The following is an 18,826-nucleotide window of genomic DNA, read 5'->3' as shown; positions in this document are numbered from 1 at the left end:
GAGAACTCTGCGGGGTAATAGTCCCCGACGGAATGTACCTAAGGGATAGGTACGTCAATACGACTCCGGAGAAGATGCACCATCGGGCTTGACAATGATTGAGTACATTTGAGAGTAAATTGGGATTAAAATTACACAGTGATGGCCAAATGTAAGCAAATGTGAGACCCCAACTCCGATGTTCATCAAGTACATGTACAACTTTGTACAGTGGCCTCCAACAGAGGCCAAGAGAAGGGAGGAAAACAAGACCCGAGCATATTACACAAAGCGAATGTTCATAGAAACCCCGTATTAACCCCTCTAGAGACCTTCTGAATGGGAGAAAATCAACCAGCGGTCGGCAAGGGCTGTTTCACCCGGTTGGAAGCCAAGCTGATGTTCATCTTGGAAACCGATTCCCAGGCTTTGCGCGGCTGAACCGACTCTCCAGATGCACCACTGTCCGTGCTACCGCTTCTAGAATGGTTGGGAGTCGAATTTCCCGCAAGAAGAGCCCGGACACCCCCAGCTTTGCGGGCGGGAATCGCCGAATCACCAGAAGTCAGAACATAGAGGAGATACTTCAGATTGGGAAGCGTATGTCGGATATCCAAAACGCGTAATCCTTGCTTGGTAAGGATGTATTCAATGTTCTTGTTGAGGAGGAAAACCGCATACTCGAATCGGTACTGAACGCTCACGGGATAGAGGGGGTAGGTACGTTGTGGAAGTGAAGCAGAGATGTTGTCTTGGATGAACGACGTTGACCCATTCGCGTTGATGGAGTAGGGCAGAGGCACCGACAGATAAAAGGAAAGCAGGTACACCAAGTGAGCGGTGTGTCCCAATGCCGCCGCGACTATCTCACGGTCGATGTCCTCAAAAGTCGAGTTTGGGAGAGCTAACCCAGCGATGGTGAAAGCCAAAGGCTTCTCGGGGGTAGGTTCAATAGGATAGATTGTGAGAAGGTCTTCAGCAATACGTCTGATCTGGCCTTTCGTGTCGTCCTCGTTTTGATCAAGCAATTTCTCGCTGGAAATCAACCTGTCCTGGGCCTCGGGAAGATGACTGCGTATTTTTTCTTGAGAACTATAACCTTCTTCCATCGCTTCCTTCCGGGCTCTGATGCTGGCAATGAGTTCCTCTTTACGCTTAGTTGCAGCGCGGAATCGTTTGCGCTCCATAGCGACGTACTGCTTGGTAAGAGCAAGCTTTTCCTGTGCAGCAGCAGCATCGCTCGTTACCTTCAGTGCGCGCTCGTTATGCTGAAGAATTGAGCTTATTTGGGCTTCTAACTTTTCTCTAGTTGCCAAAGCGTCCTGTACGCATTCATCCAGATTGGCCAATTTCATCAAAGCGTCATATGATGAGGAAGATAATACAGTTCCATCAGCGGTGGCCTTTTGTCCTGCAGCTTGGAGAGGCATTTCAACTGGCGGAAGATCGGTGAGGTTGGAATACACGCCGTCTGGGAAGTGGAAAAGGATCGAGTTGGCAGGGAGTGGCTGATGGAAGCTCTCCGGGGACTTGCCCAAAAACTGTAGAGATCGCAGATGCACCTGTAACTCAACTAATAGAATAAATTCAGGCATAATGGCTGTCTTTGCCCAAAGCTTTAGAGTCAATTCATCCCTTCGAGAGACATGTGGACCACATAGATCTAAGTTGAAAGACCGGAAACTCGGATTGTTTGCACGATCGACGGTTTCGCTGATGTAGATGGGCTCATCCAAACCCTCACAATGAAGTGAAAAAAACGTATCAGCCATGCGACTGTTGGTGATATCTTCTAGTTTGACCTGTCGGGTACGAGGATTGGGGTCGTTCCAGGGCAGAGTACTTCTGCGACGCAAGCGCACCACGGGCTCGTTCGTATTCTCATGCTGATTCTTATGCGACTTGAGGTTGGTAAAGGACCTTGAGGGGTGCAAGGAGTGGGCTTCGTTCTGTGATAAGATCTTTGAGGGTGTCTTCAAGGTGTTCGGGATATCGTCGTCATCAATAGTCTTGCCACGAGCCCGAGTCGGGGGAGGTGTCACAACCAAATTGCGGATAGAGATCCCCTGGAGATGCCTGAGCCTGCGATTCTGATAATCCGTAAGCATTTGGAACTACCGACGTTCTCTTCGATATCTCATACCCATGCGTAGAGCCATGGTCGCTCTCTTCGGGCACCTGTATCGTGCTCCGTGTCCTTATCCATAAGGTCGGCGCCGCAGGGGAGCGCGGTGACTAAATCCAAAGTCGCAAACAGATCCGGTCGGTCATACTCGTCAGAAAACAGAAGATCCCCAAATCACAATTCGAGGCAATTGAGGTGGTGAGAGGGTGAGCCGATAAGAGATGATGCGGAGAGCAAGCGCCAAGACCTCAGTCTTCCCCGTCAAAAAATCGACCTCCCGTCTCTCTTGATCAACACCGTCTGCGCCTCCCACCAATGCAATAATCCCGCGCCTCTCCCTACACCAATTCTTCTCAGAAAGACTGTACGCAGCCTCCGGTCCGGCCGCAATGGCCTCCAACGCAAAGTCCTTCCAGAAAGTGCTGGATTCAACAGCACTTGCGGCCACGAAATTCATCCGCCGACCACCGATCGACCCGAAAACACCTATTCAAGGGCAGACCCGTGTACCAGGCTCAAATGCATTCAGAGATCAGCAGGACAAGGAAGGTCGCCGGTTACAGAAGGCCTTGAACTCGCTCACTCACGGCAAAAACATCTTCGTGTACCAACACCTCCGCACAAAACAGGTCGTGTACTCATTGACTCGTTACTTGGAGGTGAGTTGCCTTTTTCCATATCTCCGAGGAACTCGAAATCCCTCGCTTTGCCTAGGATCATCATGTTCCTTTCGTCCCATAATATCGCAATTTTCTGACTTCTCGGTCCCTTAGAAAAACAACCTCATCAAGCAATGTGTCAACCATGGCAAGAAGACCATCCCCTCCACAATCCGCAAGGATATGTGGGCGCCTTACTTCTCCGTGCATTTCAATGAGGCGCAAGTTGGACTGAACGTCTACAACCACCTGCGTCAATTCGCCCTTCTCCGCCAGCTCTCCCCACCCAAGGAAATGATCACCGTGACAAAAGAATACCTCGACTCGAAGCGTCCCACAGACCTTAGGGATCAGAAGCAATGGGACAAGGAAAACATGGGACGAGTGGGCCAGATCATGATGAAGAAAGAGCGTGCTTACGCCCTCATGAACCAGAAGGCCACCTCCATCGCCGATGTTGCTTTCGTTCTGCAGAAGCACAGGGATCACATCTTGCAGGGTTTCCCCGATAGCTCCAAGTCCGGTTACAAGACCGTCAAGGCCCGTAGACGCAGGCGTGAGGCGCTTGCGCAGGAGGCTGAGCAGGCCGAGGCTCGTGAGGATGAGGTCGCATCCTTGGAGCAGCAGCTGCAGGTTAAGATTAGTACTGATCACAACGCACCACGGGAGCAGACTGTCAAGATCTTGTGGCAGGATACCTATGATGCGCAGTGTGCGAAGAGCTGGCCCGATTACATTGAGCACGGTCAGCTGCGCTGGACTCGCAACCACATCATTGGCCAGGAAGATGCTCTGGCCACTAGCGAGATCATCGCCGATGGTTCGTTCGAGGAGGCCCCGGTCCCCGCTCAGAAGTAGGTTTTCGGCGGGTTCCTCTCTTCTGTCTATTGCTGTCTCTAGGGCCGAGCAAGACATTTGGGTGTGTTGATATCCACTTCCCTCTAGCTATGGCTTGATGGTTGGTGTTCTTTGTATTTTCTCTCTTGTGTGTTTTTGTCTAGCTTATCCTAGCATTCATAAATTGTACTTTTAGATATATTAAATCATAAGAAGTGACGGCTACTTGTCAAGTGGTCTCTTCTTTTGGCATTCTTTCTAAAGTCGTGTATAAGTACATGTCTTATGTCTTTTCTTTACTATCGTTATTGTGTTTGAGAGAAAAGGTATGAAAGGGACATAGAGCACAAGGCTTCGCCGGGTGACTGCTGAAATATCCGCCTATGCAATACATCCATTACAACATAGACATTGTATTCGCTCGTATTAAACAAAAAACTACATAATTATCTCAAGCAAGCCATATTCTCCTTAAGAGTGCCCTATAGCTGCAGTGTGCACAGCAGGCTTTACATACCTCCACTTTAGCCGAATACATCGCCTGAGGTTGATTTCAGCAATCATCGGATGAAAGAACGAGACAAAAGCCTAATCTCATGAAGGCTAAATTTAGGACAAATATCCTAAGGACAAAAAAGGTTATGCTGACAAGATGACATCGAGACAGCCGGGTCTGATGTCTTATCAAACAAGAGTTTGGAAGCAAAGGACAACGGGCCAGCGAAGTGCACCGAAGCCAATGTGCAATATAAGAAGAAGACACAAAGAAAAATTCCAGAACCTCTTCCGGGTTGGGTGCATTGCTCCCAGAAGCACCATAAGTGGATGATAGACGAGAAGAAAGAAACGGAAATGTTCTATCAGTTCGTTTTTGCTGCTTCGGAATTGTGGTTCGGCTGCATGACATCTCATAAAATCACTTAGTTGAGCCTGGCGGATCGTGCGGGCTCTTGCTGGGGCTCAGAATATCCACGGAGGGAAGGTCGTTACTCTCATTAATTGTCATTTCAGGCCCAGATTCTTGATGGTCGTTGTGACTGGCCATCTTCTGAAGAGTCTCTTCAGTGGCCTTCTGTGCCGCTGCTGGGTTATCTGCGAGACCAGAAGAGGCGATGTTATTCCGTGCACCCTCAACTATCTTATCGGCCTCGCTCAAGCCCTGCGCCACCTTTGTATGCGGATCCCCGTCCACTCCTATCAATTCTGTGATGTTGTTGACAACCTCCTTCAGGCGGTTGGAGTCAAGTCGAATCACCATGCAAGACAGGTTGTCGGTGCTGAATCGTGCAAGAGCGTGGTCAACAAGAATCTTCGATGCATGTTGAGCATCTTGAACATTTCGGATGAGATCGACAGCATCCTGGTCGGTGCAGACATCCCAAAGCTAGTAAAATGGAATTAGTTTCCTTGTATCAACAACATTGAATATATAAAGACTTACACCATCGCAAGCCAGGATGATGAACTCATCACCATCTGGCTGAATGACTGTCTCTGTTGTGTAAGGATGCCCAGTCACGAGGTCTTTCAGGTACGCATCACCCAAAGCACGAGTGACAGCCAAAACCCCATTGACGCGGTTGTTCAGGATTAGTCCGCCGGCATTGGCGATTCTTCTCCCTTCGTTCTCGTCACTGCCCTTATGGTCATAGGATAAACGAAGCGCTTTCCCGTTGCGACATAATACAATACGTGCATCGCCAACATTGGCTGTGTACAAAACCCGTTGTCGAACAGCTTTATCTTGCAATTTGGGCAGGACAGCAGAGACATTCGGGTTAGCTTGAGTTGGAGTTTCCGTATTCTCTGAATTTGTATCACCTTTCGCCGCCGCAACGGCTGCCGGGGCGAGGGTAGAGGATCCGGTAGCCGACTGTGAGCTGGGTACACGATCTTCCCACCGAAGTACAGCTGTAACAGCTGTACATCCCGAATTCTTGACGGGCAATTTCTCCAGCTGTTGGTCCACACTGGTGAATGTTTGGTCAAGGAGTTCTGGGACGGGGCTGTTGGGGCTTCTGCGCATGGCTTCCTCAAGAATCAAATGCAACTTCTTTCCACACCATTCTGCCGCAAAGGTTCCAGCATGTCCATCGAAAATTGCGAAATAACCATTGTCTGTTTCTACGACGCTAGATGAATCCTCTGATGAGCGCGGGCCGCTGACCTTCGGGGAGTTGGCACCATTTATGTATGCGGCACTCGGAGTGGGAGTGCCCAGAAAATTGTAGAGATAGGCATGTGTATCCTCCATTGTCCGGCGACATTTTCGATTCCGGTCTTCGGTGACACCGACGCGGAAAGATGAACGAGCAGTCGGTGCGGATTCTCCAGCGGAATTATTGAACGACCCTTGAGGGACGCTGAGAGCTGGATCCATCTTCCCAAGCTTCTGTAGGGGGCTTTCTGCTATCGAAGGGCTAGTGCTGATGGCAGAACTATCGCGCCCGTTCAAGTTCAAGGAACTTTTGGCGTTATTGAAGAAGTTGGCTGCTTTTGTAACGGTACTACTCCTGCGCTTTTTCTCGCCAGGGTTACTTTGCTCTTCGCTTTGTCGACGAAAGAAGCCAGCACCGGGTGGAGAAAACTTCTTCTCACGCGGACTGGTGCCTGTTGCGTCGGTCTGAAGGGTCAAGGCGCTGGTATCGAGGCCGCTCTCCGGAAGTGTGTCTACTCTGTCTTTAGGTGGGCTCGAGGAACCACTGAACATTCTGCTCAGCAACCCACCCTGCGAAGAAAAACTGCGGCGCTTATTTCCTGCCAGCTTGATTGTATCCCTTCGAAAGGAATTATTGGCTTTCACGGGATGGTGAGAAGGTGATGGGCGGGGCGAACACAGATGGGGGGCGCTGCGAGACTGACGTAGGGTCGGTCGGTCGAGGCGGAAATGGGAGGAATTGGGCTGCAAATGCCGGATAGATCAGCGAGGGCTATGTCTGGGGCCGGGGGGCGAAAAAGTATCTGAAATGAGAGAAAAGGGAGAGGAAGGACAAGAGGCAAATGGTTTAGGTAGTGAGCGGCAGAGACGTGTGATCAATTGGGGCGCATAGTAGAAATCATGAGGCAAGGCGCTGTCCTCAGAACCATGCAATATATATCTTAACACAAGACCAATGGAAACAAATCAAATATCAGATACATGGGCCATGATCAATCCTTAGTCCTCGATCTTCTGGGACATCTAAGGCACATTGGCCAAGTATAGACAACGCATCTGATCTCATCATCTCATAGGCTTCCAACCCCATGGGGGTCCCCAGAAATAACATCAGAGAGAAGAAAGAGAAATAGCACACTTACTGAGTCCAAGCAGATGTAATGGATGATGGAGGGTGAATGGTGAAGAGAGGAAGAGCAATCTCCCCACGGCTCACGCGGCACTGGGCGGAGAGAGCCAAGACGGGGAAACAAATCGATAACTTTAGATCGGAGGACGGAGTACGGGGTACATATATAGCCTGGATCTGATATACTGCATTCAACCGGACTACTCGTCTTTTGGCAGCTCTTATGTAGGATCCTATAGCTGAGGTCTTTCGTCGGATCCGTTTCAAGTCCGTTTCAAGTCCGTTTCTGGCCGATGACGCTATGATCTGCTTTCCCCAGGTCTTCAGAGAAGATTGCTCTATGTACTTGCAAGGTGAATGATGTTCATTGGAAAATATGCAGGACTCTGTCAAGGGTCCTCATTGTAAGTTGGGTAGAATCTGAATTTTACAGAGCAAAGGGCGCGAGAGAAGCTAGGGAGGATCCTTTACCATGAACTAAAATCCCCGAAGCCTCCTGAAGCTTTGGGCTTTTTACGGATAGGCTCATGCGCAAGCTCATCTACAAACTCCACAATCTCGTCTTCTTCCTGCCCACTGCGATCTGCCAATGCTGCCTTCAGATATTTTCCAATGCCACCCGGGGCACCGTCGTCATTCGATTCCGCACCAGCACCGCGGACTCGCTTACCGGTCCAGGTAACGCGGTCATCGTCAACGCGGCGAGCTGTCTCTTCCTGTTCTTCAGCAGAAGGGCCTGTGGCACCCGTGGCGCGCGCTTCGTCGGCGCGCTTCTGTTTCAGGAAATCCTCGAATGGATCTACGAAGACTGTGATTTCCTTGATGCGCACATCGGGGGTAGGACGATTCGTGTTGGCTTCCACGGGGTGGGTCTCGAGCATATTCAGAGTAGTAGACGAAGGGGTTGGGTCATCGATCAGACGACCGAAGATGGTGTGCTTGAGGTTGAGATGAGGCAGAGCTCGATAGGCAATGAAACTGAAAGCACATGTCAGTAATCGGTTGAAGGTGGGGGAGTTGCAAAAGCCACTTACAATTGACTGCTGTTTGTGTTTTTGCCCTTATTAGCCATGCTCAGAGTGCCTCGGCCATCGTGCTTCAAGGGTCCCTCAAACTCATCGGCGAAATATTTGCCCCAGATACTCTCGCCGCCTCGTCCGGTACCGGTTGGATCACCGCCCTGGAGCATGAAGCCCTTGATATTGCGGTGAAAAGGAACATCGTTGTAATAGCCCTTCTTGGCCAGCTGAAGGAAATTCCACACAGTTTTGGGCGCATACTCGGGATACAACTCCAGATTCAGATGACCGGCGGTAGTCACGATGCGTGCGTAAGCTTTCGCCTTGACGCGGCCCCGTTTAAGCATGTATTCCTCCTCTGATAGTACAGCTAGCTCGGCAGATGTGTGCGGTGTCAAGCCCGTACTGGTGAACGAGGCAGCCGCCTTGCCCGTTGTGAACCGTGCGGCGTTGTAAGGTGTTGGCTTTGCCGATTGTGCCCCGCCCACCTTGGTAGCTGCACTTGCAGATCCGAGCTTCGAAACTGTCTTTGAGCCAGCCACGGCATTCGCCTGCTGAGCGCGTTCTGACCGCGCCTTTGCCACCGCCTCTTTCGCCTTTAGGATCTTTGCCGAGCTGCCAAGTGCACTGGTGTTGACACTTCCAGAAGCCTTTTGATCCTCCAGAATTCCCGTTTCTCCATCTTTGATATAGTTGAATGAGCTGAGGTTGCGTGACTCGATGTTCTGCGGATCTTGTAGAGTGATAATGTCCTTCCGACTAAATTCCTCATCTGTGACCAAGTCGCGCCACAGTTTCCCTTTGATGTTGAGCCGCTCTACCGTATCCCAGGAAAATACATTGCCTGTATTCCGTAGTGCAACAATATGTGTGTTATCAGTTAGAACCTTGTAGGTGACCGGGTCAACGTAGTCGCCGTCCTCATTCTTTGCGATAGTCAACTTGATCAAGTCGGAACCCTTCAGCGGGGCTCCATCAACAGGATTTGTCCCATGCTTCTTGATCCATGGCAGAATGTTTGTGAGGTCAAAAAGTGTTCCAGATGGTGTGCAAACGGGATGTGAGTAGGGTTGGAGTGACAGGGAGCAGAAATTGAACGGTAAGCGTTTGAACGCGGCATGGGGGCCACCTTTCTTTGCCTTTGACACACCAGCGCCAGCACTAGCTGAGAATGCATCTTCTGATGCCCACTCAGAGTGTGTGATCTAGGAAAATACACGATTATCAGCGGAAATTCGATATGCGATGGGGAGAGCTTTGAAGGTTCCAAAACAAGACTGGTATTGCATACGTATAGCTTATCCGTTCCTAGAATCGAAGTTATTAGTATGAGCTTGCTAAAAGAGGCGATTCCACTAAACATACCTTTCCCCATAATTGACAATGAAACTTCCAAGGTTGTTCCAGCAACTTTCGCGCAGAGCGCGCAGATCAAATGACGGTAGGATACTTACCGCTTTGAGACTAGCCTGGCCGAGGTATTGCCAGCAGAACAACCCCACTCCATCTAGGCCATGTTTGGTGTCCGACTACATGTATCAAAATGTACATGTACGCTGTTCAATCTCGTGATAAAGATAAAGAAGGTGGACTTTGGACACGTATTTTTATGTCAGTCCTACTCACATATTATCTCCATCAATTATCTATATTAGTGAGATAAATTATAAAATCTTACTCCAAAGGACCTCATTGATAAAGAAGGCGGTGGTCAAGGCGGTAGATTGCGCAGGCCATAGTACTTTTGAAGGTTACATGTAACTACATATGTACCACTTAAAGAGTACATTACCGACTACTACAAAGAAAAGTCCACAAGAAACTAGAGAATCTCATTTTTGTTATTTGACATGGTTTGTTTTGGCAAAGCAAGTCCCTTGTGTCTCCGTTGGGAGTGGATAATCATACATGTACATAGCACAAATGCTATCCTTCCCGCTGAACCCTAGAAGCCTATGCATCGTTAAAAGTTAGAAGAAAACGCCACGGGGGGAAGCTGGGAGCTCCACCGCCTGAATCATTCAACATGCAAATTGAAAACGCCTCCGATGACGCTGTAGATCATGAAAATTCATATCAGTAAAGAGAGTGGTGTGGGAGTATTTAAGAGAGCAAGGGCTGGAACTTCAATGGGACCACCCATTTGTTCCCGAAGTCAATTCCATGGCGACGACGGGTACCATACTTCCTCCACACAACCTGAGGGATTCCAATATCGGCAACTGCCAGATTCCAGGTCAGTCTTTCGCCAGATAAAAGGGCATTCAAGACACCAGTCTTGGGGGCTCCGAGACAGACCACCGATGTGGCATTAACGTAAAGGCGATTACCCGCAGCCAGAGTGATCTCGCCTATATAGTTTGTCATGTTAGTTCTACTGATTTGGATGGATTTCCGTGAGCACGTACCAGTAGAAGCATTGAGTCCGGAAGGGACATCCACAGATAGTACATCAACACTAACTCGGTTCATCCAGGATATCATTTCGAAAGCCACACCTTGGTCGTCGGTTCGAAGATCGTCAAATGATAAATGCATGCCAAACAGGGCATCAATGATCACATCAGGGCCCAGGTCTGCAGGGCCCAAACGAGTCGATAGGTCTTCCCATCTGAGCACACGTCCCCCAACCTTGCGGAGAATATCAAGCTGCTTGCGGCAATTTTCCAGCAGTTCAGCGTCGTGCTCTAATCCAAGCAAACAGACTGTAACCCGATGACCCCGGTTGCGAAGATGGCGAGCAGCTGCAATAGCCCTTGCACCGGTGCGGTGGTTACCAGTAATAATAAGCATAGTGGGTGCAGCTGCGTCGTTGGAAAGAAGGCCCACAGCTGCTTCTGCAATTCCTCGACCCGCATTCTCTGTTATAATCTCATCGGCCAACCCAAACTCGGCGACTGTGATTTGCTCGATCTCCAGAGTCTGTAAAGGGCTCACTGTAGGACAGCTACGATTGGTAGTTGTAAGCCGGAGAGATCCACCGCTAGAAACATTCGGAACGACCATGGGGGACACGGAGGACCGGCCTGGTCGAGGACTGGTGGTGCGAGAGATGTTCGCCAGCTGACTGCGGCCAAACGCACTGAGCTGTGGCGCCATTGCGGGGGCCTGTATCGCACTGTCTTTACGGATAGGCTGGGAGTGGGTAGCCACCCTAGCTCGCTCACGTCCGGAGACTACCTCGCTACCCATTTTTATCTCACTAACCCGTTCGATATCATCACCGGTATCGCTGTTCTGTGGGCTATCAAGCACATTCTCTGTCCAGTGTAGATTCTTTCCGCCATTGGTACCAGGCTTGACTCTTCGATTGAAACTGACCAGACGATCCTCATCCGCGGTGGTGTCATCATTTCGAATTTGTTCAAATACGGTTCTCTTGTCAAACTTTGACAGATTACTTTCAAAGTCAAATTCACCCAACTCTTGGATATCGGTCGCATCTTCAGTTGCCCAACCACTGGGATCCTCGGCATAACGGCGTGACTTCTTCTTGCGAAGTTTAGTTCCGGACCGACTCATAACTTCAGGTGAATCCTGGAATGCAGGGCCAGCTGGCTCCACAAATGCAGTCTGACGCCAACCTTTGCTCTTTGGGTTGGTGCTCGCTGCGGCACCGTGTTTGACAGCATATCCTCCCTCTTCGCGCAAATTGTTTTGATTGCCACGTCGATTGCGCTTTGGTGTCTGCTTCAAAGGCGACAGTTCCTGTGGGCCTTGAAGTGCTTTCGTGTGGGGATCCCCTTGTGTTCCGGTTTTATCGCCATCTGTGTCCAACTCCAGGCTGCTGAATGGCTCAACCAAAGATGCCGAAACTGCTCCAGGCATTTGTTTTGGGATTGTAGCCGTCGGCACATTCTCTATAGATGGTTTAGACATCAGAGGGGGCTTGGAAAAGCTTAGAATAGCGGGGTCCGTGAATTGCTGCTGGGTTGGAGTAGATTGGGTTGGAGCTGGTGGCACAACCATTGTTGCCTGAGTTGGGATGTGAGGCCTATGTTGGACCTGATGTATTTGCTGGGACTGCGAGGGAGCCTGGTTGTTCGTTTCAAGAGAAAGATTGCTAATGGCCAAGGCATCAATGGAATATTGAGGCAAGCGTTGTCCATTCCACAAAAAGGTGACTAGGTGATAGACGGTTAGACATCACTCCATGTTGAAAGTACCACTTTTATTCATATCTCACCATCCTGGAGCAGCAAGCGTTGCCCAAAGACGTTCGCGACCTGGCCCACCAGCTGTCCACCCGGTGGCTCCTTCAATGTCACTAGCACATTGTAGCCAATAAATTCGGCAGCCATAATGATTAAGAACTTCAACAGTACAGACAAAAAATCATCAATTGCGCAATTTGATTGTCTTAGATTGCGATGTAAACTTCAGAATGAGACTGGAAGATGCAAAGGCTTCGGGGAGAAAGAGCTGTCAGACAGCTGCATTCCATGATCACGTGGGATATATAATCGATAAGCCGTGGGCGGTGGGCGATAACAATAAGCTAACGATAACGATAATGACATTGGCATGGCGATAGCGATAACGGAGTATGTACTTTGTAGGCCAATCTTGAATCTTGATGATCATCATACAAGCAGTGTGAAGCATATGTTGCAAATTTTCGTGGTCATTAATAATGAACTGTTGGAACTGAAGCTATTCAAATGTTGTTCAATATCGAAAATATTCCCCACATTTACAAACCCTACGTTCAAGGAAACGAAACATGGGGCCATTCACCAGGCTATATCGATTCATGATCAAAAGTCTTCATCATCAAAGTCATCCGGGTTCAGAGCACTTGAAGGCTTAGACTTCATGGCATCTGTGATTGTGGCCAAGTTGGAATAGAAGTCCACCACCTTTGGATGCACCATCACCTTACGAGGCTCGAATCGAGTGACCTGCAGGCCTTCCTGCGAAACAGCTCGACTTAGCGCGACATAAGCCTGACCTTTCTCGAACACTCGGCCCAAATCAACTTTCACACGTTGAAGCGTCTGTCCCTGGGCCTTGTGGATAGACAAAGCCCACGCCAATATCAATGGGACTTGTTGACGTTGTGCTTGAACTTCTCCATTGGGAAGTTCGATCTTCCACGTCTCTGGTTGACACAGCAAATGACGCTCTGTGCCATCGGGCTGAAGAAAACATACTAGGGGCCATTTCCGAGCCATCGAGGCTTGGCCATCCTTGAAGCCCATAGGTTTGAGCCTCTTGCGAGCCCGACTAGCCCGCTCATCATCGCTCACAGTCGCATCATCCGCGAAGCTCTTGTCGATCTCCTTATAGGAATCAAAGTAATCTTCACTCATGAAAGCTACCACTTTTCCGATAGAGCCATTAACAAGCGAGTCCTCCATGTTCTTAATAAGCATAACTTGAGCACCCTTCTTCAACTGGATCAGAGGAGGGGCCATGCAATTTGATAACAGTCTTTCGCGATGTTGAGGGTCCTGGATTGTTCCTGAATCCACTGCGTTGAACCTCATCACTTCGCCTGAAAGTCTTCCCATTCGTGCAGAGTTAGCCCCTTCCACTTCAGCGCGCGTTGGGAACCTAGCATAAGTCAGCTTTAATGTAATTCAATCTAGAGGAATATAACATACAATTCCGTCGCTTCAATCTGGTCATTAATATCCAGAGGGCGAGAAAGCCTTCTGAAAGCCTCGATCGTACGAGGGGTGATCTTTCCCAGTCGCATTTCATTCAGCATATCTGCAAACTCCGGATCTCGTTGACGGAAAATGTTGGTTAAAAGGATGGTGTGTTGGATACAGGTTGTCCAGGAAGCAGCTGCGAATGCAAACTTTGCCTCTCGATTGCTTCCGTCCGGCACAGGAGGTAGTTGGAAGAAATCGCCAGTTACAACAAGTTGGATACCTCCGAAAGGACGACCATTGTTGCGAATGCGTCGAGCAATCTCTTCAAGTTTGTCAAATAAATCGCCGTCGACCATGGAGACTTCATCAACAACAAGGACCTTGGTACGCAGCCAGCGATTTCGAGCCTTCTGGTTTTTTTTGATCTAGTAAATTGTCAGCAGTGATGAGTTCTGCGTGGGTAAAGAGAGACTCGCCTTTTTCACCAGTTCAGGCACTGGCTCTTTGCCCAGCCCGATTCCAGCAAAACTGTGGAGCGTCACACCTCCAATATTACATGCCGCAAGACCTGTTGATGCCGTAACTGCAACTCGATCGGGTTCTTTGCGGTATTTGTTGCGCAGCTTCGCAATGATTTCCCTCATGAGTACTGACTTTCCTGTTCCCGCAGAGCCAGTGAAAAACATGCTCTTTGTACGGTCCACGACAGCTTCAAGAACAGCTCTCTGCTCGTCACTCAAAAAGATAGAGGCAATCTTTGGGCGGGCCTGTGGCTTCGGGTTCACGTCGGTTTGCTGGGTCTTTTTATATTCTTGTCTCAACTCTTTCTGTTCTGCCTTGATGGCGCTTTCGGACTTGTTCCATGGTTCTGCGGGCCTTGCGCGTTTGGGGGTCACAAAGCTCCTCCTTTTATCTTCGCGCGGTTCCACTTCTTCCTTGGTCCATGGAAGGGTTCGAGGTTTCCTCACAGGAGGTTGGAAATGCGAGGGAGGCGAGGATGACCACGGTAACTGCATGCTGCTTGGAGGAGCGAGTTCCTCTTGGGACATGGGAGGAAGATCGGGGTAATTGACGTCTGAGGGATCTCTGTTGCCGTTGGCAGACTGGCCAGTTTTTGACGGATCAAGGCTTGGATATGTTACCGTCTTTGAAATGGCGGAGCTAGTCATCCTTGGTGCGATCAATGGTTGGGGTTCGTCGAGGTCAAGATCATCATCGAAGTCATTCTCATCGAAATAAACCGCATTGTGCAAGGACCCCAGCGAGGACTCGGGTACATCAATTTTGCGTTTGATAGCACTGGTTTGTGGTTGGATTTGCGATTGCGAAGGGGCTGTCGCATTGGCACGTAACAAGTCGGACTGGTGGAGAGGTTTCGTGCCACTGCCTGTGTGGTCTTGGATGGCTTTTTTGAACATTTTCTCGGTGGTGACGGCGGGACGAACCGAGGATGAATACGCAGATGGAGTCTGTGGTCTCCTTGGGCAAGTCAAAGAGAGCGATCTAACTGTGTGTATGCCCCGCGCCCTGATTATGACAACATGCATAAAATAGAATGCAGACTGTCAACCAGGACAATGAGATTGCGCCAGACAACTCCGATAGGGACGCAGATCGGTTTTCCACGACGCGTTGGAGACGCGATTATCGCCACGTGATTTGAGACTGATATAGATAACAGCTCCACCGAGATCTGGGTCTAGACAACGTTATATAGCACATTGTTGGGCTGGATATGTATGTTTCATATGTTATAAGTCGCCAGAGGTAATTTGATTAGCCCAAATACACTGTATAGCTATCAAAATAATAATAAAAATGCTTCTCGAGTGCCATCTCCCATGGAGAATTGGGATGATTGGTCAGAATATATAGTTCAGATCTGATGTCCAATTCCTATCATCTGTTTGCCTCAAAACATGGAAGATCAAATATCCCATGCAATCGAATACAAGGCATTGATTCCTACGACTCTTCAAGGTAGATAGTTTCAACATTGATACCGAAAACCAGAAGCTATCCACGCGTATGCGAGGAGACACCATATCACGTGATCATCAATTACCGCAAAACACGCGGGACGAGAATGCGCCATCCAGATAGTCTCAACCACCAGTCGCGAGGATATCTTGCCAATCACGCGATATCGAAGCAGGATACACCCTGCGACCATGAGGAATGGCAGGGATGGCTGTTTCAAGTACGTGAAACACCGCTTTCTTTTGGGCTTGAACTTGAACCGCTAACGAGCCGTGTGATAGACAAAGACTACCCTTTGACGGGCGTAGTCATTTGCTTTACGTCAGTTCAAATTGAGAGAAGGGTATGTATATACAAAGAATTTTGGCGATTCATGAGACCACTGGAAAAGGCTAATTTGTACTCCCATCGCATAGACCCCGTTGACCCAAATGGCCGAACAGATGGGCGCAATGCACAGTATCCATCTTACCTCAGACGTAACCCATTTGCTTGTGGGTGATACAAACAGCGACAAGTACAAGTTCGTTGCGAGGGAGCGAAATGACGTTTTGGCAATGAATCCGGAATGGATCGAGGCTGTACGACAGTCATGGACCCAGGGAGAGGATATAGATATACAGGCATTGGAGAAACAATATCGACTGTCAACTTTGCATGGGCTGAAGATTTGTATCACCGGATTCTCGGATCGTGAGTCCGACTTTTTCACTTGGACATGAGGAAATGCTCACAAATGCACCGCAGTTCCTTTTCGAGCCCACATGCAGAAGACAACAGAGGCAAATGGGGCTGAATATCGGAAAGACTTGACCAAAACAGTGACACACCTTATTGCGCGCACCTCGGAGGGTGACAAATACAAGTTCGCGACACAATGGAATATCAAAGTTGTTTCGGTCAAATGGTTTGAGGACAGCATCGAGCGTGGAATGATCTTGGACGAACAGAAATATCACCCGTTGATACCGCCAGAAGAACAAGGTGTCGGAGCATGGGACCGATCATTACCCGCAGAGAGAGAGCCATCTCGAAGTGACAACCCCTCTATCAAAGAGAACCCCCTCAATCCTCGACCTCGAAAACTACGCAGAATTGCAAGTACCAAGCTGGTGGACCAGAATGAAAGTATCTGGGGAGATATTGTCGGAACTGGATTTGAAAATAACGGCACGGGTGGAGCTAAACAGACCCCCCAAGGACGAGGCGAAGCCCCCAAACCCGTGATTCAGGCATATCAGTCATTTGCTAGCGAGACTACACTCTCTGAGAGCGCCGAGGCTCATATACCACCGCCGGTTGCTCCGTCCAAGGACAATGGATATCTACACTTGACTTATTTCTTTATCGATGGATTCTCTCCCAAGCAGGTTTGTGCTCATTCTTTTGCGCATAATGACCGAGAGCTGACATGTTTCTTAGACCAAAATCCTGCGTGAGCATCTCACTTTCAATGGAGCTCAATTGGTGAATTCGTTGAACGAGTTTGCCAGCCCTAGTATTCCCAAGACAGGACACGGGCTCTTCATCATGGTGCCGTACCAGACTCCCAGCTCAGAGGTTCCCTCAACAGACGAAATGGCCTTTGAATGTGAGATTGTTACAGAAATGTGGCTGGAAAGATGCATTGATGCTCGAGCGTTTATCCCCCCCGAGTCACATGTGGCAAGCACTCCATTCCCCAAATTTCCCATATCAGGTGAGATCTCCTTGGATCCAATATTGTAACTTGCTCTAATGTCAATGGTTATAACAGGGTTCTCGGAATTACGCATCTGTTCCACTGGCTTTGGAGGTATCGATCTCTTGCACGTCCGCAAATTAGTAGAGTTGATGGGGGCTACATATGGAGACTATCTCACCCCAAAAGCCTCAGTTCTCATTTGCAATGACCCCCAGACAGCAAGTCTTGAAAAACTGCGACATACGAACGAATGGGGAGTCCCAGCAGTGTCTGCTGACTGGCTTTGGATATCCATTCAAGCAGGACAGAAGAAGTCATTTGAACCATACATTGTCAAACGAAAGATACCCCAAAGCGCTAGCAGCGCAGATAAACTTGGTTCTTTATCTGCTAAGCGAAAGCAACCTCATGGACATATCGATGAACGACGAGCAGATTCTCCGTTCAACATCTCCACCGAGTCCACAAATGGTAGCAGGCCCGAAAGGCGAGACTCAGGGAAGAGCACCGCAAATCAAACAACACCCATCGTCGGCGACGGCTTTGAAGCCGATGCACCAAAACCCTCTGTCCCGGAGTCTCGGTCTCCATCCCCGACCAGGAACCCAGACAAACGAGATGCTTCACAGGAGTCGAACGCCAAACAGCCCGCACCGAATACTGAACCGGTACCACCCATTGGACCATCCGCATTGGACACCGCTCTCAGCGGATTTCTGCAACAAGCCCGAGCTGCCAAATCACGGCTGCTGTCGGAGAGTACCACGACCAACGATGACGGAAATCCGCCTCGAAGAAGACGCAAGCCCCTTCTAGGCCGCGCCCCATCCCACTCTTCAGTGCGAATGATCGAAGGCCAGCGTCCCGTCTCACGCGCCAGCTCGATCGACACACTCAACGATGACGGCCTCGGCAACGTCCTAGAAAGCGCACACCCGACTAGAGACAACTCTATATCCCGCAGTAATAGCAGGGCGGAGCAGAGTCTGTCATCTATGCTCAGTGGCGGCAAATTCGATTTCCTAAACGATAAACTCCCTGCCCATGCTGAAAACGAAGACGAGGAGAACCAGGAGCCTCAGATGACGCAGCTGGATTATGAAGACCCTGATGCGGCTGCTATGAGGGCTGAGCTTCTCAGGGATGCTGGGAAATTATCTGGCAAGACGGCGACGGCGGCTAGCTCTGGTGTGATTGTTGGTGAAATGCGCGAGTTGGAGGACATTGGATGGGCGTCCGGGCGGAGGACAAGGAGACATCCTGTTAAACTGGATGATGAATGACGGCTGCCAAATGGTTACATGAAATGGGGTGCTACTCTTTGGTTTAGATTTTTTGATTTGTGTTTCATCGGCGAAGGCATGGCATTGCATTGCGAATGGCGCCCCCTGGTCTATCTATGGTTTTTGAAGAGCAATATCTAGAGGTGATCAATGATAATCAATCTAGTTGAACATCAAGTTAGTTGTTTACTGGCCTCTTACCACATAAGCACAAAAGCAAGAAGCTGCATTCTGATACTAAATCCTTCAAGGACAGCAGAAACGAAGAAAGAAAAGCCTCGGATCTTGATTGAGAACGAGCAGAAAGAGGAATTCAGAAAAATTCAAAAATTGAAGGCTCACTGCAATCTTAGTTCAGATGGGAATCTTGGGT

At 49.3% G+C, this 18,826-nt stretch overlaps 7 protein-coding genes across 7 annotated transcripts; 2 read left to right on the top strand and 5 right to left on the bottom strand.

The window, feature by feature from the left end:
* Window positions 1–329: 329 nt before the first annotated feature.
* On the bottom strand, window positions 330–2,185 carry N7457_004492 (putative UV radiation resistance protein (UVRAG); the record flags this gene model as incomplete). Its single annotated transcript, XM_057175537.1, has 2 exons — window positions 330–2,069; window positions 2,123–2,185. The coding sequence occupies 2 exons, from the start codon at window positions 2,183–2,185 to the stop codon at window positions 330–332; spliced, it is 1,803 nt and encodes a 600-aa protein (XP_057032584.1).
* A 308-nt stretch (window positions 2,186–2,493) lies between these two features.
* On the top strand, window positions 2,494–3,621 carry N7457_004491 (mitochondrial 54S ribosomal protein mL67; the record flags this gene model as incomplete). Its single annotated transcript, XM_057175536.1, has 2 exons — window positions 2,494–2,763; window positions 2,878–3,621. The coding sequence occupies 2 exons, from the start codon at window positions 2,494–2,496 to the stop codon at window positions 3,619–3,621; spliced, it is 1,014 nt and encodes a 337-aa protein (XP_057032583.1).
* Window positions 3,622–4,516: 895 nt separating this feature from the next.
* On the bottom strand, window positions 4,517–6,310 carry ptcG (type 2C protein phosphatase PTC1; the record flags this gene model as incomplete). Its single annotated transcript, XM_057175535.1, has 2 exons — window positions 4,517–4,984; window positions 5,042–6,310. The coding sequence occupies 2 exons, from the start codon at window positions 6,308–6,310 to the stop codon at window positions 4,517–4,519; spliced, it is 1,737 nt and encodes a 578-aa protein (XP_057032582.1).
* Window positions 6,311–7,354: 1,044 nt separating this feature from the next.
* Window positions 7,355–9,281, bottom strand: N7457_004489 (PPIL2 family peptidylprolyl isomerase; the record flags this gene model as incomplete). Its single annotated transcript, XM_057175534.1, has 4 exons — window positions 7,355–7,865; window positions 7,922–9,111; window positions 9,198–9,214; window positions 9,272–9,281. The coding sequence occupies 4 exons, from the start codon at window positions 9,279–9,281 to the stop codon at window positions 7,355–7,357; spliced, it is 1,728 nt and encodes a 575-aa protein (XP_057032581.1).
* Window positions 9,282–10,009: 728 nt separating this feature from the next.
* Window positions 10,010–12,207, bottom strand: N7457_004488 (mRNA decapping enhancer EDC3; the record flags this gene model as incomplete). The annotated part of the gene is made up of 3 exons (XM_057175533.1): window positions 10,010–10,257; window positions 10,315–12,030; window positions 12,093–12,207. The coding sequence occupies 3 exons, from the start codon at window positions 12,205–12,207 to the stop codon at window positions 10,010–10,012; spliced, it is 2,079 nt and encodes a 692-aa protein (XP_057032580.1).
* Window positions 12,208–12,663: 456 nt separating this feature from the next.
* On the bottom strand, window positions 12,664–15,053 carry N7457_004487 (DEAD/DEAH box helicase; the record flags this gene model as incomplete). The annotated part of the gene is given in 4 exon segments (XM_057175532.1): window positions 12,664–13,044; window positions 13,060–13,462; window positions 13,513–13,931; window positions 13,992–15,053. 4 exon segments carry the CDS (start codon window positions 15,051–15,053, stop codon window positions 12,664–12,666), a joined length of 2,265 nt encoding a protein of 754 aa, XP_057032579.1.
* A 539-nt stretch (window positions 15,054–15,592) lies between these two features.
* Window positions 15,593–18,453, top strand: N7457_004486 (uncharacterized protein; the record flags this gene model as incomplete). The annotated part of the gene is made up of 5 exons (XM_057175531.1): window positions 15,593–15,829; window positions 15,903–16,179; window positions 16,234–16,856; window positions 16,909–17,185; window positions 17,243–18,453. The coding sequence occupies 5 exons, from the start codon at window positions 15,593–15,595 to the stop codon at window positions 18,451–18,453; spliced, it is 2,625 nt and encodes an 874-aa protein (XP_057032578.1).
* Between the last annotated feature and the right edge of the window lie 373 nt (window positions 18,454–18,826).

The sequence above is a fragment of the Penicillium paradoxum genome (assembly GCF_028828445.1).
Source record: "Penicillium paradoxum strain IBT 22861 chromosome Unknown utg000004l_segment0_segment0, whole genome shotgun sequence".
NCBI classification, from domain to species: Eukaryota; Fungi; Ascomycota; class Eurotiomycetes; order Eurotiales; family Aspergillaceae; genus Penicillium; species Penicillium paradoxum.
The sequence above is the reverse complement of the archived record's forward strand: the minus strand, read 5'-3'. Positions and strand labels throughout refer to the sequence as shown.